The following is a 27,795-nucleotide window of genomic DNA, read 5'->3' on the forward strand; positions in this document are numbered from 1 at the left end:
TCATTATTCCCAGCTAATAATTGCTAATAATAGCAATTATTAGCTCCAGCTTGTTATTAAATGTTGTAATGCTAGACCCTGGAGTTCTATATATGCATGTAACAACAATATTCCTCTGTTTCTTCATTTCGATCTCAACAGTTAAACATTCCATTAAATCTTCTGTTGCAGTAGTCATACACTCAATTGTTTTGCATTTCAGATCACTACTAACATATAAAGCAACCCCCCCCCCCCCCTCCTATTTTATTAATCCGATTAACATAAAACAATTCATACCCTCAAAATGAAATTCCACACCTTTCTCATCCGTTAACCAAGTCTCAGACAAAGCTATAACAGTTAATTTATTTTGTAATGTGTTCAAATAATTATATATTTTACTAAAATTTGAATACAGGCTTCTACAATTCAAATGAATAAGAGAAAATGAAACAACCGTTTCTTTATTACTAGTAAATTCTGCGTCTGTATAGTATTGTACGAAATAAATTTGACACTGAGTCCAGTTCATCAAGGTCATAGACACATCCTTCTGAATTTTCAGCTTGTATAATGGTATGCTCACACACTGCGGACATTGCACTCAATTATACAAATAAGCACTTGCCACAATGTAGTCTCCACAAACCTTATTCATCGTGTGTCTTATCATTTTCATGACTGTCCAAGGAAAGTCGAAGAGATTCAACGCTAGCTGTTATTTGCCCAGCGGGAGCATGTTTGCTCCTACTGCGGGGGGACTGCCATCCTACAGCTTAGTCTTTCCATCCTGCAGAAACAGCATGAGTTTTGCAGGCTAGAGAATACGAGTCTTGATTTTTCGCTCCTGGAGTTGTTTCCTTGCGCTCCTGTATTTTACGCACTCCTTAAAAACGTCGGTGGTGTAATCCTCATCAAAATATATCCGTTGATCCTTAATCCGAATGTCCTTTATAGACCATGCAGCATATAGCACTCATTGTTTCTCCTTAATACTGCGGAAACAAACGATGATTGATCTGGTGAAGTCCGTGGCACGTCCCATGGAGATAGGGTTGGGTATCGTTTGAATTTGAACGATTTCGATTTCGATTCCTTGTTTCGATTCCGGTTCCTAACTATTCTCGATTCCGATTCTTTTAAGAGGCAGTGTCAAAAAAGTTTAGGATATTTTAAATGAGCTAGCTAACCAACGATCTTTCTGAAGGAAATAGTCTAACCTTCTCCATCAATTTTAATTCTATGAACTTTTTACGAACTTTACTATGAATTTCTCACAGGGTTGTTTTCAACTACAATATAAATATCAAATCTATGAACTTGAATATAAATATTATAAATTATGAATATATTTTCACAGGGGTACACTTTCCTCAAGAGAGCTTTATTTTTGAAAACCTCATGAAAACACATTTACACATGAGTGTATGATGCTGCACGTACTTAAACATGTTACCGTGCTCCCACTGATGGGCTAACCTAGTGCAGAATAGCAAATAAACAATAAGAAACAACTGGTAAAACCTTAGTCATCTGGCGAGGAGAGAGCAACCAGCTAAATAACCTGTGCTCCGAACGGCGTCGAGAGGACTTTTGGAACATATCCATGCCTTGGTTTGATGCTGCGTTCACACCAGACGCGAATAGAGCGCCTGGCGCAAGTGATTTCAATGCAAAGACGCGTTACGAGCGTAAAAAATTCCTGCGGCGCGAATTGGGACAGGCACGCTTTTCAGTTTATAATGTCTATGTTTATATAGACGTTTTCAGCCGTTTCAATTCGAAATAATTTGAGTTCCTTCAATATTTCTGAAGTATTATTGGCACTACCAGCGTCCTTTCCCTCCAGGCAGATTTGGTTTGCTGGCACGATATCCGACAACTCGCCTCGTCTTAAATTTGGTTTTGGCATTTTTAGGCACTCTTTTTTTCCTTTAAATAATAACTTGATGGTTCAAGTCATAATACACTTTATCTAAGTCCACAAGCAGTAGTCAGTCTTTAAAGTTTAAGCTTTTGTTTGTCAGACGTTACACCATGCATCGGCTGTTCGGCCATCTTGGATTGGTTTTAGTTTTGGGATTTTAATTTTCATTAAGAATACAGTGTAATTCAATATGAAGTCTTCTTGAGTGCCTGCCTTCTACTCTTCAGTCTGAATCCTAATTTCCCCTGATATTTTTATCACGTATCTGCCACCGCTGTTCTTGCCATCCTCGTTTTTCACCAGGGCTGGTGCGGAGCTGTCAAAGACCAACCCGTCACTCGCTCCACAAAAACGCTCCTCACCTCCAGCCATTTTCTCTGTGCAGAAACATCAAGACCCGCTTGCCTCAGACTCCTTCCTCCTTGTTCTCTTTTCCCTCTGTCTGCAGTCAGTTTTAGTCCATTTTTGGCAGTCTTTAAACTCCTACTCAGTCCTCTGTTTTCAGTCGTTGCCTCTGTGCTTTACATTGGTCTGTTAGATGTGACTTACACAAGTCCTTATATTCTATACAAATATCGGTCTATATATTGTTCTGTCTATCATTATTATGTTTAATATCTATATATAATGTAAATATATTTTAATCACAATATTTGCTTGAACAATTCAGTATTTTTAAAATTACCTTTCCATTATTTTGATCTATGCTTTTTTCACAGTTTGGATGTAAATTCCATTAAACATTGTTTGTAGTGAACTTCCCGTCCTGCAGATGTCGCAGAGTCGGTGGTGGATCCTCTCAGCTGTTTGAGTTTTTGAAGTATTTTGTAGGCAATTATGTGCGAACCGAGCTGTGACATTGTAACTGGAATGTTCTCAAATCAATTGATATCAAAATAAATAAAATAGCTATAGCTATTAGCTTGGAATCACTCAAATCGGGGCTCTGGATAAGCTTGCAGTGCCTAAACTTCTGCCTCGTTTAGCTGCCCAGCTCACCTCATTAGAACTGCTGTGCTTCTCTGTGGCAGTTTTCTGTCTTTTTCCTGAACTCTTTCTCTCTAGCTCTTACTATTTGCACGGTAAACAACTCTTCTCGCCTATTATCTCTGTCTGCACAGCTCTTGATAGCAGCAGGCCCACGTCTATAATTATGCTAGGTTGTACACAGACACAAGGATGTGAGGGTGGCTATTGATAAGAGCCCTGAGTCATTGTCACACATGCCCTTTAACTGCCTGTCGGAGACCATTACGGGGTCTGTCCACTGCGAGGGAATGAAACAAAAAAGTTTCAGGTTGTTACCACCCCCTCAGGCGCTAGGGAGAATTCTTGCCGCTCTAAACAACAGAGGCTGTTAAGTGGCTTGCTGCATCTCTCTGTGTGGCTGAAGCGGTATAAGGGTCCTCCACTTGCCACAGGTTCAGCTGCTGAAAAGAGAACTAATTCACTTTCTGCTGTAAACATGTGGACACAGTTTGAGCCTACTCACTGCCTTTTTTTGGTGAGATCAGCGAAATGGTAGACTGTAACTCTGAGAAAAATTGCAAACTTTATTTGCAAGAAGGTCATAAGTAAATCTAGTTATGCGTGGGCTTTAGTATGGCCTCCACACCTGAACTGCAGTAGCCCAAAACTGGTTGCCCACTGAAGTTAATTTGTGTTGAGCCTGGTCAGTACCTCTATGGGAGACCTCCTGGGAAAACTAGGTTGCTCCTGGAAGAGGTGTTAGTGAGGCCAGTATAGTGATGGGGACACTATACTGTCAAAGAGCACCGTTCTTCGGATGAGACGTTAAACAGAGGTCCTGACTTTCTGTGGTCCTAAATAAATCCCAGGATGTCCCTCGAAAAAAGAGTATGGGGTGTAACCCTGGCAACCTGGCCAGATTTGCCCACTGGCCTCTGTCCATCATCATGGCCTCCTAATCATCCCCATATACTGATTGGCTTCATCACTCTGTCTCCTCTACACCAATAAACTGGTGTGTGGTGGGAGTTCTGGCGTAATATGGCTGCCGTTGTATCATCCAGGTCGATGCTGCACATTGGTGGCGGTTGAGGAGGTCCCCTTCCATTATGTAAAGCACTTTGAGCAAAGCGCTATATAAATATAACAAATTATTATTATTGTAGTTGAGTGCTTGCAGGGTGGACAACTTATAATCTTAGCATCCATTAGCCACCAATTTTCAATCATTTGCCAAAGTTTAACTACAATTCAAAATGCGGAGAGACCTGGGGTGTGTTTCCCATAGAGCAACGTAACTCCCTACTTAACTAATATGATGTTGAGAAATTAACTAGCTAGTCAAAACTGTTTCTTAAAACCGTACTGTAGTAACTTCATCGCAAATCCTTTGATCAAACCATGTTGATTCAACAGTATAGAACTGTCTTAAACTGCATCACACAGTGGGTGGAGTAATAACTGCTACTAAATCGGTTTGAGATCGAATTAATGACAGGTTATTGTTGTAAATAACAAACATGGCATCTGAGGACTACTTTGCTATTTTGTTCTCCGTTGTATTGGTTTATTTTCAGATGTTTGATTCAATTGCGTGTTCCTTCTTACCTCTGGGATATTTGCATATGTGAACTCTTCAAAAACGGCACTTTCATTATTCTAACTAAAAGGAGATTGCTTGTTTTGCTCAAAGTCAATGTCATATTAACAAGAAACTATGCTTCTAACCACAGGTCGAGAGCAGTAGTCCAAACCACTCAACATTGCAATGTTTGAGAATGTTTCTCGAAACTATGGTTTTAGGAAACACTGAAATGTTGAATTATGTTGGCAACAACAGAACTTGCTAACAATGCTTTTTGGAAACATACCCCAGAATAGTAGTTGATTAGCATGCTAATGGAAAGGAATGCATGATGGAATGTCAACTTAGCAGGCCAATCAGTTAGCTTGCTAACTGAAAACTCAATTGTTTTGACAATTTTTTTCCTTGGTTATGATGTGAATATATGTTTGAACAAAAGGCATAAAAAATTTGGCATAGTGCACATTTCTGACCCCCGGGGTTGATATCCGTTTCAGCATTTACAGGCCCCGTGGGAAACATTATCTTATGTCAACGGTTCTTGTGATACTTTTCTTTTGTTACTCTTGTGATGTAGTGATTTTAAAGATTAACGTAATGTTCTTTTGCGTAGCTGCCAGTCGTGAAATGTTAATGAGAGTGCTGCCATTTCAGCTGTTTAGTCTGTCACAACAGTGTGTGCTATTTTCATCAAGGCATGTGATTTTGTATGCGTCTTTGTGTGCAACTCTATGTTAGCAAAGTTTAGAGGACAGCGGTCTTTTTTCACTGTGCAATGTGTAATTTTCAAGGCTGTAAATAGAGGAAGCGTGTGGGTTTTTAACAAGGACTAGGAAAAGACGGTGAGAAGAGGGGAGGAGGAGTGCAGTAAAGGTTACACACACAAGTTTGTTCATATCCCTAACCATGAGAACGAGCCATAGAAAAAACGATGCTTGCGTTATTATTCTGCCGTAACTTTCTAAACAGGTCTGAGCCCAAAACTAGTTAAACATCTGTAAATACTAGACAATTAATAAAAAAAATTGCAGCCTTTGCACTTGCTATACTTAAATGAAAAAAATAAGGCAATAAGGAAGCTTATCTCTCTGAGAACTGCAGTTAGCACTTGATGTGTGATGTAGCCATGCTTCATTCGGAATAAAATAAAATAAAATCGCTGACTTCTCTTCTTAATTTATTTGTAAATAAGTTAACACTCAAAACCCTCCAAGCTGTACGCTTCCAACAGGTTGTGTAAATAAAAAAATCTTTCAAAGAGCCAACTGCTAATCTTTCTAACTAGCACTTGAATGAGCCCTTGTTTTTCTGAGGATAATGATAAAGCGTTTGTAGCATTTATCACCAGGTTTTGGTCATCTTTCATCATCATCTTTGTGTTCCTACACACCTCTCATCTTTGGTCACCACCATCCCCTCTTTGGCCTCCTGTCTCATTCCCTCAGCGGGTGTTTGATAATTAAGCTGCCATGTTTCCACATCTGCTCAATCTTTGAGTGCGTTTTAGATTACAGACTCTGGAAACCCGTAGGAAGACCTGATGAGTCGATGACATGATAATTTTAGACCCTCAGCCAGATCTTTGGCCTTCAGTGTCAGCTGGAATTATGGACTTTATACCGTATGCTTTCAGAAGTGCCAGACCACAACACTAGATACTTCGAAGACCCTAGATATCTTGTTTACTGATTGTTTTTCATGGAACATGTTTGTAATGTTGTTTGGCTTCCTGTAAGCACGGCGTTTAAATATGATTTTAATATACCTTGGTTTATTGAAGTTTGGTGCACAGTAGAGATGTCTGGAGGATAGTGCAACAACTGCATAGTTTTTGTTTGATATGTTATCTGCTGGCCTGTGTTTGATTGCATGTCTTTGTATCAAGTTGCTTATCAGAATTAAACATAATTCAGTTGCATTTATGATGCAGTGACCTTAATATTTTCTAGTTATTTCCTAATCTGACAGGACACATACTGGTACTGAAGCAGTTAAACAATATTAAACTGGTACCTTTGAAAGAAGGTTATGTATCGTCTCCAGGGCTACATTGACCTAAGCTTGCTTTTAAGTCGGCAACAAACGGCAACATGCATCACACACTGTCTCTGCCATGTTGTGTGGTCTCTCCTGAACCAGGTTTACAACATTGACCCACAGCAACTGTCTACATATAGGTCAAAGCCTTGTTTTAGCACAGCCTTGAGTTCTACATGACATGATAAATATGTCAGACCCCTTGCTTTCTATGGGTTTCTCTAGGTTTGCAAATTATGCATGTAGCTATTCATGGTTTTGTGTGGAATATAGACATTTTCCAGAGACTGGTTCAAGTTTCTGACCACGGGATTCACATTGTGATTGTAGAGAAGCATTTTCATACAACTAATTTGATGCAATATTGAGTGAACTGTCCATTTGCATGTTCTGATCAATATGTTGGATGCACTGTATTTGGAAAGATTTTACTTCCATTATTCAAAATCGAAACTCTTAATATTGTATGTTTCTCTCTGGGCAGTGTGACTTGCTTTTTGGTGTTACATTTTCCTTTTCATACATTTCATTCAAGTGTATGCTGAGATCATTCAGTGGTCATTTATTATGTAAGAGGTTGCCACTGGAAATAGAGAGACCCCACTGGCCCTTTGATGTTGGCCTTGATTCCGTTGAGATGAGGAGGTAATGTGCTGTTCCCAGCATGCAATGCATATAATTTTTTGCTATATTTTCATATAAAAAGCCTAAAGGATGTGTGTACTGTATATGCTGTACAGACTTGGACTGGATACATATTGTCATTTACATGCAGTATTCCAGCTAATAATTTCCTATTTAAGCATAAATCGAATACTTAAACATATTGGCAATACCGTATGTATGGTGTTTGTTACCATTAAGTGATTGGCTGTACTCTCAAATAAAAACGAGATAAATTTAATAAGCACTGTTGTCTATTATCCCCTTACCTTTTGGACTCTCTCAATCTGGTAATCTTTTATGTGATTTTTTTCTGTTTACAAACAGTCTGGAAACAAAGTCAAGATTTACAAGATACTGTGTTGATAGAGGAGGATTAGATAAACGTTGAATGAAAGATTTACCCCCAGGTTCACAGACAAGGCTTAAACCTAGTCCCGGATTAAACGCATGTTCGAGCTGTTTTAACTGAAAACAATTTACACTGTCAGTGGCGTTGGTTTGTCTCAAGAGTACCAGCAATGTTTTTTTTTTTTTCTAAGGCATGTTTATAAAAAAATATTTAACTGTCAAAATTGAACTACGGCTTAATCCTGGCTTAATCTAAGCCTTGTCTGTGAAACCTTGGCCTCAGAGTTTTGCTTCAGGTGAACTACGTCGATATCAACAAGCAGAAAATATGCAAAATATTTCATGTTTCGCCTAGTTTTCCAAGTTATGTCTGTGAAATGCATGTACTTTTGGATGAGCACAAATTCTGATCACGTTGATCTGTGATCTTGGCTGAATTACATGAGAGTCAGATGGTCTCTTCCTGTCCAAATAGTTGCTGCTTCTGCAAAATAAGCCTTCACGCCTCACTAACTAAAGAGTTAACACATTTCATTCTGGGTGCAAGATCCCCCATTGTTCCAAATCAGCATATGGTCTTACAATATTTGCACTAGGACGTGTCTTGAGTTCAATCACGCATTTCCTCTGAAACTGGCTGTCGGTGCAGTAATATAGATGCACACGATTGCAGCCGTGACTCCCGTGGCTCAAGTGCAAGCAGAGGATCAGATTTAATTAACGTCTAGGCCCCCGGCATCTCTCCCGAGGACGGTCGGGTTCAATAGCAAGTGGCTAGCACGTTCACATTCCCTCTCTTCCTCACTGTAGTCTGGTTAACACGCTAGCAGAGGAACTGGAGAGCTTTTCTCTCTGCTCTTCATTGAGATGCGCGGCCACATCGCAAAGCCAGAGGGCTCGTCTATGTGCTCTTCATCACTCCCTACTACAGACACACTCACACACACACAAGCGCAAACTAAACACAAGCAGTTGTTTGTAGATTTGTATCACAGTTGTCACCCACTTCACCTAAAGTTATGTTTGTTTCTCCAGGGGAATTGCGACTTTGCATTGACTGTCTAGAGGTTCTTATAATACAATGAGGCTGCATTTGAAATCGCATTTGCCCTACTAAATACTAGGCAAAAAAAACAACAACCTGTATGTGAAAATAGTATGTCTGAATTCATCATATTCATAAATTGGTAGTTGAAAAGTTCTTGTTTGACCTACTATTTTTACTATCCCATGAGGCCACAGTGGAGGATTTGTGAATGGCCTGTCAACTGATAAGTTGGGCAAGTGCTGTTTTTTTTTTCAACAGTAACTTTTGATTTCCCTGGACAGTAGAAGTTACCCATGCTGGATTAATCTCTCGTACTGGAGAACAAGCCAGTGTTTACCGAAGGGGAAAATTAATTCAGTCCTCCATGTCCAAAGGACAATGAGTCGCAGCCATCTCTGCTGGCAGAACAATCTCCCTCTGCGATAAACAACCATCAGTGTGACAACACTGGATAAGATCCCCTAAATCTAAACATGGTCGCCAAGTAAAACTGCTCAGCCCAGCACGCTTTCAAGGGCTGCATTTACCCTCGACTAAATACTGCTTGAAGGAAATTGAGGGCCTGTTGGCTTTCATTTAAAAATGGAGTGCTAGATTTACTGCATTAAGTTTCATTGCACTTTAATTGACAGCAGAGACACTGAAAGTCCATGAAACTGAAAGGGTTTTAGTAGTTTAGTTACCTCTCTCTTCCCCCCTCTCTCTCTCTTCCTCTCCCTCTCTCTCTCTCTCTCTCTCTCTCTCTCTCTCTCTCTCTCTCTCTCCCTCTCTCTCTCTCTCTCTCTATATATATATATATATATATATATATATATATATATATATATATATATATGTACACATATATATATATTTCTCTCTCTCTCTCGCTCTATTTCTCTCCCCCCCTCTCTCTCTCTCTCCCTCTCTCTCTCTCTTTCTGAATGACACCCCCTGCTGTTGTTTCTTTGAAAGCTTTGCCTTGTACATACATTTTGGTTTTAGAGTTCTCAGTACAGAGGAATACTTTGACTTAGAGATTTAAAAATGCAGTGATGCATCACAATGCACTGATCTAACAATAAAAATTCAGTTTAATTTCAACGTGAAATCAGAATTGACTTCATGATATAATAACTTCCATCCTCCAATGCACCCTTCTATTATATCAAGACCACTTTTCATAATCCAATAAATTCCTGGTGGATAAAATCAGAGCCTATTTTATTTCTTATTTGTTTGTTATATTATGTTTTATTTGATATTTTATTTTATTTATTGCTTATTTTTGTATTTATTTTACTGAAACTGTTAGAGAATGTCAAAGCAAGGGGATTTCTGTCCATGATTGAGATGTGATCATGATGTGACACCGTCCAACTGATTGCAATATGGAGTTTAGGGACTAGCTGTCATGTCATGTAAATAAGGTTGTGCTGCTATTAAATGGTATTTTTATCCTCAGTTAAATTGGAGCATTAGCGTCATTCTCGCCAGAGCTGGTGAGAGATGACATCAGCTGTCATGTCTCGATATAGAGTCATCATTAGCCGAGACTCTCTTACCTCTCTGCAGTGTGCACAGAGTAAACAAGCTAAAGCTGCGGTCACATTAGGCCCTGATTACACTATTGAAATGTTTTTATTTATTTATTTTTTTATGTATGAATTATGCAGTCATTAAAATGGGCCGCATTATGGGCGGCTCAAGAAGTGCTTCCCCACTGACCCAGAGCTAATTTTCTTCACCGCATGCATGCTGTATTTGATTTGTTGGTGCTCTCGGATTTAGATTAGCAAATTTGATTGTCAAATCATGTGCCATTTTCTCCTCTCCTGCCTTAAGCATTTTCAGCCACAAGCACGGAAGTCGTTGGGGTAGAAAAACATTTTGAAAGATATGTAAATTGTCTCACTTTTTTCTTCCTTTGTGGTGGCTAGGGTGTTCTGTGCGTTGAGATGGAAAACTATTAGATCTTAGAGTCATTCCAGCAGAAAGCTGCCCATTATTTGAGGTGGGATGATGATATGAATGAACATCAAAGGTCACAAATTCTGAATACACAAAGATACAGCTACAGTGTTTTTTATTAAAGATATTAAAGAGATATAATTGTGATTTTTATTTCTGATGGGAAACTATAAAAGTTAGTGTATTGGGATGTTTTTGCACTAATGCAATGTTTCTCTTTTTTTCTCTCCCTCTCTTTGCTGCCTCTGCACCATTTAGGTAAGTCCCTTTAATATTTAAAGTATATCATTGTCTGTCACACTTGTGAATCAGTGAGAGACCTGTCTTTTTCATGATGACCTGATGACATCAACCACAAAAGACTCAATATTTACAGGCAGTTAATGGTTACAAGGTCATGCTGATGTCAGTGGTTTGATGGATCACAGGTGACACCAGTGCATGTGTTTCATTTTTAAAGGATAGCTCCCAAAATTTTCATCATTTACTGAAACGCCTCAAGTCATTCCAAACCTGTAGGACTTTTTCCTTCGGTAAAGATAAGAAAATAAAATATTTTGAAAAATCTGTTTTTGTCCATATAGTGGAAGTCAATAGGGTCCATTGTTGTATTGGACCCAGTTGACTTTTACTGAATGAAAAAATGGGTTAAACATTCAAAATACCGTATTCAATGTTCCACAGAAGTAAGTTATACAGGTTTGGAATGTCACGAGGGTGAGTAAATTGACAATTTTCTTGTTGTTTGCAAGACAGATTTTAGGGAGTGTTTTGGACTTCCAACTGCTAGAAATAGGCCCGTCATTCCAATTTGGTGTATGTAAATCTGCACTTTTTAAATGTGACCTATTTAATTTTGGTCTGGAAAAAAAATGTCTATGAGATTATTATTTGCACCTTCATGACTTTCTATTTTGATATTTATTCTAAATATTTATTTATATTTAATCCATTTTGACAAAAGATGTCTAAATCTCCGAAATGCCTAGTGGAGCGTCTTTCAGGAGGCACTGTGAAGTCTGAAATCATTTGATGTGGAGCTGGCTGAGTCTTAATAAGATCTGGGGGTTGGGAAAGAAGAGGCGGGCATAGCAGCCCTGAAAATAACCGCTTCCCCCTTGCACAGGAAGTGTTTATCAGCATATCCCATGGGGATGGCAGGCCTGCATAATGCCAGTCTTACTCTCTGCTTGGCTTCCCCTGTCAAAGCTTTATGGCTTTAAGGAACAACCAGCAAGAGGGATGCCGACTGCACCCATAATGTACCATTTGCAATTATTGTATTTTTCCCACCAAGACAGCTGCTGTGCTGTAAAGAGGTCATCCACCTCTTTTAGACTCATGTCAGTTGGCTGGGACAAACCAATGGAGATGTGATTTACTTTACTGTTGCTGGAGGCCAGCCAGCAATTACATACACCCCTAAGGCTACGGAAATAGTGTCTGACTGACCAAAGAACTCATGAGCTTAGAGACCGTCACATTCTGGATGTTACATTTTGTGTTTAAAAACATTTTACGGAATGCAGTCAAGTGCAATGATAACACATTTTATATGTTGATTTTTTTTTTTTTTTTTACTGCTTGCCAGGCTTCCATTCCACAAGTTACTGCAATATGGTGTTCACAAGCTATTTTTCTGCCCTAGAATTTAGAAATTATGTATTTCTGAGTGAAAAACTGTTAAGGGAGGAAAACCATGTTGGATATATAGGACTTGATTTTATCCATGGGGAATTGATTGGATCATGAAAAGTGGGAAGTGAAGAGAGTTTGCAGCTCATTGCATCCCTGATGAATCCTCTACTTTTGAGGAGGCTTTTTGACCTGGACATGGAGGCTAAAGGTTAATCTCAAGCATATCAATTATCCTTTGCATATAATTGATGTTTTTATTTTATTTATTCTATTGACTAGTGTCAGAAATGTACTTTTAGAACTTATTCAAAGGGAAATGTTTGCCCACTGGGGGCTTGTCTTTGTACACTATGCCAAAATCTTAAACTGAATGGCCTAGAAAAAGATTTGGTGGAATGTAGGCCTATCAAATAAAATAAAGTAATTTCAGTACTTCAAGTACAGCTTATTTTATTTCTGTTAGTTGTTAAGCTAACATTTTTCATTTTCTTTAGATTTTTTTAAGTTGAAGTTTTTCGTCTATTCTTTTTGTTTTATTTCAGCTCTATTTCAATTTATTTCAATTAAGTAGTTTTTAGTTAAACAATAACAACCCTGGTACTTACAACAGTAATTTGTAAAACATTAAACAGTAAAACATGAACTAAATTACTATTGAGCTTTTGGTTAAGATTGTTTTCTCCACCATCTTAGCAGAAGTGACATCAGCTGAAAGGAAAAGTCTTTTTCGTTTTATTTTGCAGAAGTGTGCACTGCGGAATCATGCATGATAAGATCAGGAATGTTTACTATGAAAGTGAATAGGGTCTAGGATAACTTTAACATCAGTCAAATGCATGATGAAACTCAGCTTGGACCAGTGAACAGTGTCACAGAAAACCCATTGTTCAAGTTCTCACAGAGCTTAAAGGGCACTAGCATATGATAGCAGGTGTGTGCCAGATAAAACAGCAGTAGAGCATCTGCGCGATGTGTCGCGGCAGAGGTCAAATGTTGTCAGGGCTCTTATCGGCATAGATGTACGAGGCTGTGCAGGTCTATTGAACTTACAGCCTCTCTCTCTCTCTCTCTCTCTCTCTCTCTCTCTCTCTCTCTCTCTCTCTCTCTCTCTCTCTCTCTCTCTCTCTCTCTCTCTCACACACACAAACACACACACAGTCATCTGCCCTCTGGGTGGCCTTGATCCTGATTAAATGCAGATATGCTGATAGCCGAGCCGAGAGTTCAGTAATAACATTGACGAAGATTGATGGGCCCTGTCTGTCATTCCTTCATTATGGCCATGCTCTGTCTCTGATGCCAGCAAGTCTTTCCACAGCCATCCCACTTGGGCTGAGTGACTGATTATATTGAATATTAATGACATCGGGCCAGGTTTATATTATATGCATTCATTTGTTTAAAAATGCAGTTTAAATGGCAATATTCTAAAATATTATGGATAATAATATGGACAGGTTGATGGCCAATTTCGCTGGTATTTGTGACTAAGTCACGATAAAGGGTTTTACTTTTACTACTTTACTACATTATTATAATTCTAAATAATAGTCTTCTGTTAACAGAACAGTTGTACTGTTTAATATTTAGAGGATATTTTTTCAGGATTCTTTGAATTAAAAGAAAGTTCAATAAGCAGTATTTATTTGAAAGAGTGTTATTTTTTAACATAAATGTCTTTCCTTTAACTTTGTATTAAATATAATAAAAAAATCTTTCCTGAATAAAAGTATTAATTTCTTACTTAATTACTTACTTACCCCTAACCGGATATATACGTTTTTTTAATTTGTTCTGAAGTGAGTTTTCAGAGTTTGTCAGAAGACACACTAGAACTAAGTAAAATAGCTCCCTCTGCTGGCCATCGTAAGCTCGACATTAATTTACAAACCACTATTAAAATGTCAGTGGCATATTCATTTGTCGCAGCGAACTCAAAATCATTAAGATCTCAATTGATCAGTTAACATTGGCCTGCTTAATTGTTCCTGTCCTGACCCTCACTTTGACGATCTCGATCTCTCTCTCTCTCTCTCTCTCTCTCTCTCTCTCTCTCTCTCTCTCTCTCTCTCTCTCTCTCTCTCTCTCTCTCTCTCACACACACACACACACACACTGACTGTGTCCCTTCACTGCAGTGGTCCATTGTGTTCTGGTTTTATACAGGAAGCATTCTGGGTCAATTGACCTTTAAATGAGGGGTTTCCATTTGCAGCCGTCGACTGTGATGGGGAAAATGTCAATGAAACACACACACACACACACACACACACACAACGTAGTGCATTAACAGTGCTGTGTGCGTTTGCTGAGTCAGATGTCAGATGATCAAGTCATTATACTTGTGTGCTTATCCTATCCATCACCCTCCCTCTAAATCCATATGGTGCAGACATACAAAGCCAGCCTGCGGAGAAATCATTCATATGCATAATATTCATGAGCTGCTTTGCATATTGTTACACTGTGCTTTGCATGCGGTTATGTTGCTTGTTCAAAGCTCCTCCATATTATTCACCTCATCACACACACACACACACACACACACACACACACACACACACACACACACACACACACACACACACACACACACACACACACACACACACACGTACACACACGCACACAGGTGCAAAACCACACAAATACTTGGAAATACTCTGCTCCCATATTTTGCTGGCGGCTCGTCCCACTTCCTGTCAACTCCTGTAAGCCACGCGCTGCTGTTCTCAGATCCGCTGAGATGCGTTGAGACCGGCCGCACTATTTCCATGGCAACCACCTTTACGTGCACATGTGAAAATCCCCTCCACCTACGTTTGCCGCCCTCTTGTGGAGGCAAGAGAGATTTTATGTGTGCATAATGGTGTTGGGTCTATCAATTAGCCCTTGTTTTAGGAGTGGAGAGGGTCGATTAGAGAGGCGCAGAGGTTGAGGGATTGTTCTTCCAGGTCAGAGCACAGAATCATGCGACGGCTGCTGCACGGCTGGCCCGGGGTCCCGCTCTCGCTCTCATGGAGACCCTGTCACACTGAGGAGGAACCGGCAGGTGTAGGAGAGGAAGTTGTCAGTCAAGGTGAGAACAGGAGCTGTAAGGAATACTGATATGCCTGTAATTCGATGTAGATCATGGAGTAATTTTTGAAAGTGTTAGGCAACAGTGAGGTTTTCAAGTTCAGTGATATTGAAGTTAAGGTATACAAAAGGTTTTGAAGTATAGAAGCAAAAAGGTTTTTTGACAAATAACATTGTAATAGAACCTAGAAGAATCATGTAAATATGCTTGTCATTCAGTATCATCTCATTCTGTGATAAAGTACTAAGACATTACCTTCTGAACCCCTCACTTTACCAAATGGCTGTTGGTTTAACTTAAAAAAGAAAGTAACATTGTTGCCTTACAATTTTTAGTTCATTAAAAGTTAATACAGAGATTAGGTTAATCAACAGATATTTAAATTATATTGAATTACTCTTTTATCAAAATTACTTGTTTTAAACATGTCTAGTGATAATATTTTTGTTTTATGAATATGGAAAAGAGACATATTGATAATAGTTATAATAGTCATATCGGTTTTGAGCGATGTGAGGATAGATAGATGACATGATCTCATACGAATCAAATAACCTGAAGAACCTACGAAGAAACTGACCATGAGAATGTGTATGTGTTTTTTGTTTTTTTACACATATAATTATAGAACTTTAACTTTTCAAAGATACAAAGATGCATTCAAAACCCACTTGGATCAAAGAATGATCATGATGCTCCTGCAAGGGTTTGTGGGTCATATTCAGAGCGAGAGAGAGACTTGAGCAAACAGCATGCATTTAATGTTTGATGTGGCCTTCAAAGGGAGAGGATGGTGGACATTCTTTTGTTAACTCTTTCTGCCGGCTTCCTCTGGGAAACAGGGCCGCGTTTGTTTGAGAAATCACTGTCATCAGTGTTTCATCGGGAATTATGTTCAATCTGCCTGAAACAATGGAGCTGAAACATTCCGAACCGGCAGAAGAGTTTCATTTTGCTCTCTTGTTTAGCGACAGTGCGACACTAAATCCCTATCAGTCTATTTTCCCTTGCTGCTCTTTCATCTGGAAAAAGCCACTTAAGTCAATTCTGTGAGATGGTGATGCTTGACTAGACCTATTACTGCACTTTGGCTGGAAGACAAGCCTGTCTGACAGGGACATCTGTGGGCTTTTGGTGCAGGCTTCTTATGCTGTAAACCTTAACTTCAATGATCCGTCTATCTGATGCGAGACAGTGAGTGGTCTGTTTGTTTCTTCTTGGCATTTGTCCTGCAGTGTTGGGGTAACGTATTACAAGGAACACGTTACATAATCGGATTACTTTTTTCAAGTAACTAGTAAAGTAACGCATTACTTTTAAATTTACAACAGTTACTGTGCTTCCCCATTTATTGACTGACCCGTCCCCTGTCCCCATGTTGAGAGAAGTTGTGAGTAAGTGCAGATGCTTTGTGTGTGCTGTGTAAACATGATGGTTATTGTAGTTCTAGACATTTACTCATCTTACTTGCACAAAAACATCAGTATTCCTCAAAATGAATGAAAACTGAAACGCAAACTCAGAATATTACACAAACCTGCATTAATTAAATGTGTTAAATACATATACTTTATGTATTTAATCTCACTCTATTAACAGACGTGAGTTTGCACTTCCTTCAGCCTGAAGCTTTTTCATTTCACTTTTAGTGTGAAAGGGCATTTACATTTGCCAAAAATAGATTTTTTTGTTATTAAAAAAGTAACAAAGCAAGCCCCGCCCAGATGAGAAAAAAATAACGCAAAAGTAACATAACCAATTACTTTCCATAAAAAGTAGCTAAGTAACTCAGTTAGTTACTTGCAATATTGTAACGCGTTACTTTAAAAGTAACTTTACCCCAACACTGTCCGTCCTAAGCAACAAATGGTCCTAATGGAAGATTTTTTGATCAAGGCCAAGTCAATTTACCTTTGGGATAAAGTGGTCTTGACACCCACACATCCTAAAATTGTCCAGTCATGTCCGCTGGGAGATATTGGGTCCCAGCATTGGCAGTGTTGCAGTTGTGGCATGCCAACCGAGTGTCTTTTTATACAGTAGATGTTTGAAGTAGTTTTAGAACTGCTGAGCTGATGAAACAATGTCATGGTGGTGTTTGTGAAACTTCCCAAGTTCTTCTTGTAACTGTCGTAGGCCAGTAAGTGCTGTGTGTGTAAACCTCACTCCCCTGATCTCAAGAGGCGCTCTAGCGACTGACACTGAGGCTGCGGTCTTAGCCGCCTTGTTAGAGCGTCTGACTCCCACGCCGGAGACCCTGGCTCGAATAATGCTCGGATCAGGTCAGTCGAACTGGTTACATTCCATCTGCTGTTAAAGATATAAATAATGTTAATGAGAGGATATTATGGGAGTCTTGCTACATTGTATAATTTTAAGTGCCACATTCCATGTGGTGATGCTGTATATGTTTATTCGCAAGATGTGACTATATTTACTCAAAATATTGTTTTGATAGCCAAAAGCAGGCCAGGCTGTATCACTACACTTCTGTCTGGCCAATTTTAAGTTTGCGCAGCACTATCAGGGGTCGCAAAAGTAAACCAAGTAACAAGATACTTTCCGCACTCTGCATCAGGTTGCACAGATAATTGGGGTCGCCCCGCAGTTCAGTTGGGTAATGCAGCTGCATCCCCCTTTTGAAGTCTTTTACTTCCCTACTAGTAAGACAATGCGAGAAGTATATCCATGTAAACAAGAATATGTATTTTCATATTATAATGGTACCCTGAGGACGCATTAGAAGCATCTCATTTGCATAACATTGTGATGCAAACTGCACGTAATGGCCTGGGCTTCAATTTACTTCCATTAGACTGAATCAATATAAAGCTTTCTCTGAAACTACAATAGTGAAAGAATGAGAGACAGACAGAGATGTTTATGTGCCTGCTTTATTGTGCTGGCTATATTGTCACTTAACTTGATTAGCTAAAATTGAGAGAAAATAAACAGTCAAAGTTAACATAGGATGATAAGATTATTCAACATTATTTTAAGCAGATTCTATGAAGTTTTTATTAGGCTCTTCAATGACTGTTTTTAACTGTAAGTGGGAAGAAATAAAAGAAATAAGAAACAGATTTTCTCAAAATAGTACTTTTATGGTTTGCTTGGGAAAACCATGCATCATAATATATTAAAGATTAATTTAACTGACAGAAAGGCCACAATTTCCGTACTTAAGTGCTCAAACACAAGTCAGTTGACTGCAATTGGTAGAAGACCATGTCAGATTCAGTTCATGTGAAGATGAAGCTACATTGATCACCAAAACTGTATTAATGGTGATTGGAAAAGTATCAACTGCTCTAATTAATCTCAATATCAACTGACAAGGTCTTATTTCTCAAAAGGAATGACTTATTTTGGCCCACATTACAGCCCTCAGTATAAATGAGTCATCATGTACCCTACTCGTTTTTAAATAGATTCTTCCAGAAGAATGATTTGCACTGGCATGAAGTACGCATCATTTCAAGCTGCTCCCACAAACATGTTTGTTTACTTGTTTTAATGGCCCACACAGCCCATTTTCCAGTCCAGTCGAGTGGGATGAGGTGCAAAAGGATGTATACTGTTTATCTAGGCTGCAAATTATAATTATATATGTATGTAAGAGCTTCGCCTTTTTTAATGCCCTGATTTATTGACGCTACAGTAAATAAGGCTTGAATTGCGACCACCCTACAGCATTAAATCTGCTTGAGCCATTTGATTGATAGTGCGGTACATCACTTTCACCACTAGAGGCCGCAAATGTAGTACATAAGGGACAACTGTAATCCTCGCCATTTCAGCACCAGTGCTGATGGACAGCTCCCGCCATTGTTCCGGCTGCTCTTTACAGGCTGAAGGGTTTTTACTGCTCATTTATAATAGTTCACTGCTTTTGCTCTTTGTGGGGAAAATGTTCCCGGCCTGCCTCTAGCTTGCTTGTCTAAAACACGGTGGCTCGATTTTTCATGGTCTGGTTAATCCCAACCTCAAGATATACAGCATTCATGATAATGACAGCTGAGCTATATCCTCTTTTGGTGGAATGACATTTCCTTCCTTTTAGTAATAATGATCTTATAAAGCTGTGTTCTCAATTCTTCAGATTTACTAAGAACAAAATGTCTTATTCAGGAGAGCCATTCAGGAATTCATCTTCTAAGACCTCCAAGTCAGCAGGTCAAAAGAAAAAATAATAGACTCTATGATGAGCCAAGCAGATTTGAAGTGCATTTTCAATCTGTCCAAGTGTAGATGCCATGAATGGTCTCGCCATCCAATGACAGATTTGCCAGGACCCCCATCCCGTGATGTTCGCAGCTTCACAATTTTGTTTAATAGGACCTTTGCACAAGTATTTCATGTTGAATCATACAAGCATCCATGCACATCAACACCTGCCAATTATATGTGTTCATCCACGTGCAAATGTAAATGCAGGGACAGCCCTTGTGGAGAGGTTTCCTATTAAGTCAGCTGTCACCTTCAAAGCTGTAATGAGAAAGCATAAAGCATCCTACTGGTTTGATTGCCATTGCTGCCATGCTCATCCCAAGAAAATTGATTGCACCATCCTGGGAGACGAACAAGAGACTTGATTCCTGTTATTTAGGACTGTTTCACACACTTGTGTGGGTTCCTATAATTGAGATTTAGGTAGTCGTCATGGACCTTGAGGATATTGATTTGTCCATGAAAACACACATACAGACACACAGACAGACACAGAGACACAGACAGTTATGTGTATATGAAACAGCTTCACAAACCGTCTCAACCACACAGTATCATTATTTCTGTGCTTAAAATGTATAGTTCAGATATAAACACTAATGTCTCTGGTATCAAAATAGAGTAAATCGGCTTTTAAAAGTAACTTAACGCTTCAAATAAAGAGTGTTACACCAGTAGGTGGCGAGAAATTACTGTTAGACATGTATTTGTCATTGAATCATTCATTCTAGAGATGCGTTTAAACACGCCTATTCATTCAGCAATGAAGCAAGTGAAGTATTTATGAGTGAGTCATTGAATCATTCATTTGAGAAATTAATACAAATTAAGTAATTTAATAAGACTGCATTTTGTCAGAACCTAGCAAATGATGTTACTTTGTTTAGTTGTCTATTCAGAATCGTGGGAGAATCATGATCTCTATTTTAAACAAAACGCACCTTTCGATGTGAACAAAGAATGAAAATTCACTTGTCAAGCAATTTTATGATTCTTTGTTGATTTAAATATTATATGCAAACGTATTGTACATCCCAAGCAGGGATCATTTGTATTGTGGGTTTCTCATGTGAGATGCATAAATTAGAGCTTGCACAGACTATTTTGGGATAGAGTCAAGCTGGATTTAAAGTTTATTTGCCTAGTTTGTTAATCTTAGACCATGATTGAAATGACTGTGGGTTTACTCCATTTGTTTCTCTTCTTGGGTCATATTCTTTAAATACGAGCACATAGAGGAGGGCTGAATGTGGCACTGGTGGGTCTTAAACAGTGGGAGAGTGCCTCAGTTCGCGAACATCTCCATAAAATTAGCACAGAGCGGAAATCATGCTCCCATCTCCTCCTGCACCAGTAGATTTCTCTTTGAGGCAGCACATTTCCTCTGAGCCTTCAAACTACAGAGTTCAGATCAAATTAACCACTTAACAGACAGGCTTTCCCATGCACTTGCAAGCTCTGCCCACAGAGAACCACATGCAAATGCATCTCTCATCTTGACGTGGTGATAGTCCAGAGCATTATTTATCCAAGTGGACACACAAATCCCTGTATGTGTGTAATCTGATCAGTATGCATAATCCTAGTTCTAAACCTCCCTCTCTTCAGGAACATTGATCCTCTCCGCTGGACTGTCAACCTGGAAGCTTGACAAAATTAAAATGAAGGGAATAAAAACGAGGGGGGTTGAAAAAAGAGATTAGACCCTGAGCTCGCACACTTCAGGCAAGCAGTTTTAACTGTTATCTCAGACTCTTCTTACAAGCGTCAAGGGAGGAACCGAGTATGGTGGCGATGACCTTAATACTTTCATTCACGTTAAAGACTCATTCAGGCCTTTTTCATACACAAACAGAGATAGACCTCTTTAATACGCAGTCCCTTGTCACTAGGCTTATCGTGCCTCCAAATGTCTGATAATGCAAAGAGATGCCACCACTGACCTAAATGTTATACCACTGCATGTTATCTGTTTTATAAAAAGGTCTACTGGTCAGCATTGAGCATGAGCACATCAGCACTGCCCTGTGAATCACACCAGCCCACTCTTGATTGCAATCAGGGATGTATGATTGGTATAATGCAAGTTTAAGAAGTTAATAAACAGGCACTATTGGCTAATTAACAGTTCTGAAATGTGTTTTTGATAGTGGGAAACAATCTTATTGTTGTTTTATCAATTTTATTTCTCCTTTTGAAGTGACAAAAAAATGACTGTTATTATTATTTTTTTCCTAATGATAATTATTCTGCTCTCCAATCAAGGGAATTGATAGGCTCTTAATTGTGCTCTTATGTAAGGTTACATTTTTCCAGCTTGAATAAGCATCTAAATGAAAATACCAAGCATATAACTTCACTCTATCCCGAATGGTTATATAATACGTTATACATATTATAAATGCTGTTTAATATACTATAGGATAATATAATATAATATAATATAATATAATATAATGCCATCCAAATGCATAATGTGGTTATGAATTCTTTGTGAATGAATTTGTCATGTGTTCCCTCTGGAATGTCCAATGCATTTTTGTTTAATGGTAATTTTCAGTGTTGGATGATTCGATTTTGTTTCAATCAAATCCAGAACAGCTATACTAAAACCCCTAAGGAAATGGCTTAAGGAGGTCATTCCTTTCCATGTTTATGGCTATAAACTGTACAGCTTTAGAAGTAATACATTCTAAATCTAATTATGCAGATTGCGAATTTATGATAATGAATTGATTAAATTGAAACTTTGCCCTCATAAAGGATTAAAAACTCTAGTGGCAAATAGCTACTGCATTTTAATGGAAAAGTTCATTTCTGACACTGCTTGCAAATAACTAATTCTGTCGACGAAAGAGTCGCTTGTCTCCTGCTGTGCTCAGGTACAAGACTACTACTGAATACACCAAGCATGCAACTTTAAAAGCCCATTCTGATCAGACTGAGTCTCAGATGAGACGCATCAGCCGCGCTTGTGCGTGTTCTTCTGCTGCGCGCGTGTTCCAATGGATTTTATATGTGGGGGGAAATATGATTTGCCATTATAAAGCACGGATCTCAGCGCTGCAGGAACGTAGTGTATGATTCGAGCTCTGCACCGCGTTCGGAGTCTGCCTTTCTCCTGTGGGACACGGCGCCTGTGCTATGTGTGTGCGAGGAACCGTTTTCATCGCAGCCCTTGGATGAGCGCTTCGGCTGAGCTAGAATGATAGCCGTCTCTTTCAAATGCCGATGCCAGATACTGCGGAGAGTGAACAAAGGTACGGTCTCGCTTGTTTACATTCTTGATAATACCTCATGCAGCCCTCCCCATTAAGCGAACGCATGCTTGTATGATATAAGGACGTTTACGCGGGGCATTTAGACGCAGAGCGGGGTCACCGGACCTGATGGAGCACAGCGGAATGGACCAACGATGGTCATCAAAACGCGCGCCTTTGTTTTGAAATGTTCTTGCATGAAGCCTGTGGCAAAAAAATACGCACTGAAGTAGCGCACACCCGCCCCCCTTCATTAATATTTAACAGTAGAGTGCCGTAGTTTGCTGGTCATCTTAGTGCACTTGTAGGAGAACAATGCTGCTGTTGTTTTTCTTAGTATCTGCCTGACAGATTCTCCCCTGTTAATTATTTACCTGAAGGCAACCTGCTTCATGCTGTGGTTTGGGAATATTGTTTGTTTGTTGATCCTGGTGTGCCTGGGAAACACAGGCGGATGTTTTGCGGAGGGTTTGTTTTAAGCATCTCTATTGCAAACTTAACTGAATCATCATCAGTTGCGTGTCTTGTTGCATTTCGACGGGTGGGTTTCTTCGACTAAAGGCTTTGCCCAATGTGCAATGACTATAAATAGTGTTTTCTTATGGGAGGACTGCTACACCAATGAATTATTTTTGTATATTTCACCCTGACTATTAATGGTTTGTGTGAGTTAGCAAACTTGGCATTGCTTAAGAGATGCGGAATGGTGTTGTCATAAATACTGCAAGTTGTCCTCCCTCAGGGGAAAACACTTGACCTCAATAAGATGAGTAAATACCCAGATGGCTGTGTTAAAAAAAAAAAAAAGAATTTCAGCCAGAATGAAGATCCCTTTCATCCATGCACAAACCAGTTTCTAACTGGATGGTACTTATTTCTGCATGCACTGATTTCTGGTCTTAAAAATATCTGGTATAAACTTGTACCTGCAGGTGTTCACATCTGATTTCCCATGATGACGCACTTATGATACTGTTGTGTGTCCGTTATATGGTTTCCCCCTATGGATCTTGCCTCCTGGGGTTTAATGCATGCATCTACAACATGGTTGAATGTATCCTAAATTGCCATATATATATATATATATATATATATATACAATTATTAGACTTAGAGGTCATGTGAAGAGCCTCAAAAATAGGTAATTTAGCTTGTGGTGTGAATGTAGCCATTCATTTGGTGTGTGTGTGTGTGTGTGTGTGTGTGTGTGTGTGTGTGTGTGTGTGTGTGTGTGTGTGTGTGTGTGTGTGTGTTGTTAGACTCTTATGTAGAGTCATTTAACTCACGCTGAGTCAGCGTGTCGTCTTGTATAGGTGAAATGAGAGTGTATGTGGAATAACTTATTTATGGCAGATGATGTAAACTAATGGACACTGATGTTGGGGTTTCAGTAGGCTAATGGTTTCTGCCCACAAAAGGTTAAAGCAATGTGTATTTTTCGCTACATCAAAAATGTCATAATGTTGCTTTGTCTGGTGATATTAGCGAATGCTTTGCAACAGTGAGAAGCATTGATATTGAAGTAAAGGATAATCAGAGGGTCTTGCATCGCCCTGAAGGCTTTATTTTGCAATAATGACAGGCTGACTGTACATGTATCAAATAAACACATGGACATATTGTAATAGCTTATTCACTATTAAATACAAAGGTTTTTCACTGAAAAAATGAAGAACGTTTAACATCCATGGAAACTTACCATTGCACGAAAGGTTCTGTATAATGAAAAAAAAAAATATATATATACATATACATACACATACATACAGGTGCTGGTCATATAATTAGAATATCATCAAAAAGTTGATTTATATCAGTAATTCCATTCAAAAAGTGAAATTTGGATATTATATTCATTCATTACACACAGACTGATATATTTCAAATGTTTATTTCATTTAAATGTGATGATTAAAACTGACAACTAATGAAAATCCCAAATTCAGTATCTCCGAAAATTAGAATATTTCTTAAGACCAATACGAAAAAAAATATTTTTAGAAATCTTGGCCAACTGAAAAGTATGAACATGAAAAGTATGAGCATGTAAGGCACTCAATACTTAGTTGGGGCTCCTTTTGCCTGAATTACTGCAGCAATGCGGCGTGGCATGGAGTCGATCAGTCTGGCACTGCTCAGGTGTTATGAGAGCCCAGGTTGCTCTGATAGTGGCCTTCAGCTCTTCTGCATTGTTGGGTCTGGCGTATCGCATCTTGCTCTTCACAATACCACATAGTTTTTCTATAGGGTTAAGGTCAGGCGAGTTTGCTGGCCAATTAAGAATAGGGATACCATTGTCCTTAAACTAGGTACTGGTAGCTTTGGTACTGTGTTCAGGTGCCAAGTCCTGTTGGAAAATTAAATCTGCATCTCCATAAAGTTGATTCTGTGCCTCTCCTCTCTTCCTCCAGACTCTGGGACCTTGATTTCCAAAGGAAATGCTAAATTTACTTTCATCAGAGAACAACTTTGGACCACTCAGCAGCAGTCCAGTCCTTTTTGTCTTTAGACGCTTCTGACGCTGTGTCTTTTTCAAGAGTGGCTTGACAAAAGGAATGCGCCAGCTGAAACCCATGTCTTGCATACGTCTGTGTGTAGTGGTTCAGCTGCAGTCGACTATTTGTGAATCTCCCCCACATTTTTGAATGGGTTTTGTTTCACAATCCTCTCCAGGGTGCGGTCATCCCTATGCTTTTACACTTTTTTTTTCCACATCTTTGCCTTCCCTTAGCCTCCCTATTAATGTGCTTGGACACAGCCAGCTTGTGAACAGCCAGCCTCTTTAGCAATGACCTTTTGTCAGTTTTGTCAGTGCCACAGACTGATCGACTCCATGCCACGCCGCATTGCTGCAGTAATTCAGGCAAAAGGAGCCCCAACTAAGTATTGAGTGCTGTACACGCTCATACTTTTCATGTTCATACTTTTCAGTTGGCCAACATTTCTAAAAATCCTTTTTTGTATTGGTCTTAAAGTCCCTGTAAAGGCAATTTAAAAAAAAATTCTAAACACATTAGAAATGTTAGAAATGTATTGCTAAAACACATTACAAAGACTGTGAACTGTGAAGTACTGAATTGTGGAGTTAGACCGTTAAACAGTTTTTCACCATTGATATTTTACGGATTTTTTGGGCGGGGCTAAAAGGGTACTCGATGACGCACTGGAGTGCCTGAGCTCCTGGCCCCGCCCCTAGCTGATGACGCACTGGAGCCCCTGAGGCTGGCCGCTCCCCTAACAATATAAATAGAGCACATTCGCATCAGTTTGCCGCTCAATCGCGAGTTACTGTCAGTATTATTAGTTACTACAGCTTACAGTTTGCTAGTTAGCTATGTCTTCGTCACGGAAATGCGTACTACCTGGATGTGATCACGTACAAAACAGATCGGTGTCCTTATTTAAATTTCCTAAATACGATCACATCAAGAAGAGGTGGATTAATTTTGTGAAGAGCCACCTTGATGGAGAGCTGATCACCACCAAAACCCGCCTCTGTAGTGATCATTTTACACGGGATAGTTTTATAAACTTTCGTCTGAGACAACTGGGATTCACTGGTAATCCGCTGTTGTGTTACTGATGAATGGGGCCGAACGACTATCTCCCGCCTTGGCCTTCATCCTGTCGCGCCGACAACTGGTGACATCATCGGCAGTGCCTGCCCACCAATGAGTGTAAGTTGCCTTGTGCGCTTATGTTATAATTAACCTAATAATAAGCTGCTAGGAGCATCCATTCCGGCTGTAGCGGGTGACAGTCGATTGTGGCAACGGCAGCTTTACCGTGAGTGGGTGTGGTTTCAGCGCAGCCAGCGGACACGCCCCCAGCATTTGAAAGCAGAGACTACTGCTAATTTTTTCAAGATTTTGATAGCTTATTTTATGTACTTGCCGGCTTTTTTTATCATTCAAATTTGGCTTGGTGTAACACCTTTTTCTGTGATATGACAAACTCAGAACACATACTTCATTTCGACTTTACAGGGACTTTAAGTAATATTCTAATTTTCGGAGATACTTAATTTGGGATTTTCATTAGTTGTCAGTTTTATTGATCACAATTAAATGAAATAAACATTTGAAATACTGTATATCAGTCTGTGTAATGAATGAATATAAAATCCAAATTTCACTTTTTGAATGGAATTACTGAAATCAACTTTTTGATGATATTCTAATTATATGACCAGCACCTGTGTGTGTGTGTGTGTATATATATATATATATAATTATTATTATTTTTTTTTTTTTTATGTTCTTTACACTATAAAAAACTGTTCACTGAAAGGTTCTTTGGGGAATCAAAAATGTTTCTTCTATGGCATCAATACTACAACAACAACAACAACAAAAATGCTTTTGGAACCTTTATTTTTAAGAGTTTTGAATAATGTAGAATATCTCTACCCAAAGAAAACAACTGCTTAATTTTTTTCTTTCACCAGGGTCCACTGCAGCCCTTATTGTTGATGAATTGTCATCTCATTTGAGATTTTCTAGTGTTCCTGGCCTTAGCCGTGTGCAGCATTTGTCTTGGTAGTGGCATTTATGGTGCCATGGCCTGTCGGTTTTATATCTCTGTTACATATTTGCAGGCATTCAGTCAGAAAATGAAAAAGAGGCCCAAGGTGTTGGTTTCCTCTTCATTTTACTCCAAATGTAATGTTAATTAGTAGATGATTTTCACCAACCTGAATGATGGTATGTTGTTGATTTTAATTAATTTATTCCATATTTAGTTTTCACCAGCTGAAAAAAAGCATGCCTACCTTCACCTCTGCAGGTGTTCTGCGAGCTGCACCAATTATATTTTAGTTGCATGTATGGTAATGAGCCGAGCCAACCGCGCTGCCACTCACAACGGTACTGCTTTCTTGGGATACAAGGTGGGCAGAAAGATCGGGCTATATCAGCCACGGAAAAATGTCTGTTTGTTTTGAAGATTGTATTTGTGCTTGTGTGGGAGATTGTGTGCTCATACGCTTCTTTTGGTGTTTGCCTGAGCTTATGTTCGTGTCCAGGTTTGCTTGTCTGGTTGTGGCAGCTGATATTAGCAGTGTCACACCGTACCTAC

At 39.1% G+C, this 27,795-nt stretch overlaps 1 protein-coding gene across 26 annotated transcripts in view; it reads left to right on the top strand.

The window, feature by feature from the left end:
* The window catches only part of grip1 (glutamate receptor interacting protein 1), a 269,029-nt gene that overhangs the window by 146,804 nt on the left and 94,430 nt on the right, over positions 1-27,795 (top strand). The window contains exon 1 of one of the 26 annotated variants that reach the window (XM_077234608.1): positions 22,389-22,719. The exons of the other annotated variants lie outside the window; for them this stretch is intronic. Coding sequence (XP_077090723.1) covers positions 22,665-22,719 — 55 coding nt within the window. The 5' untranslated portion in view covers positions 22,389-22,664. Of the gene's footprint in view, positions 1-22,388; positions 22,720-27,795 lie in introns of those variants that run through there. 26 annotated transcript variants of the gene reach the window in all.

This window comes from Siphateles boraxobius, unplaced genomic scaffold, assembly GCF_051911475.1.
Source record: "Siphateles boraxobius isolate OS27281-9 unplaced genomic scaffold, OSU_SipBor_1 19, whole genome shotgun sequence".
Taxonomy (NCBI): Eukaryota; Metazoa; Chordata; class Actinopteri; order Cypriniformes; family Leuciscidae; genus Siphateles; species Siphateles boraxobius.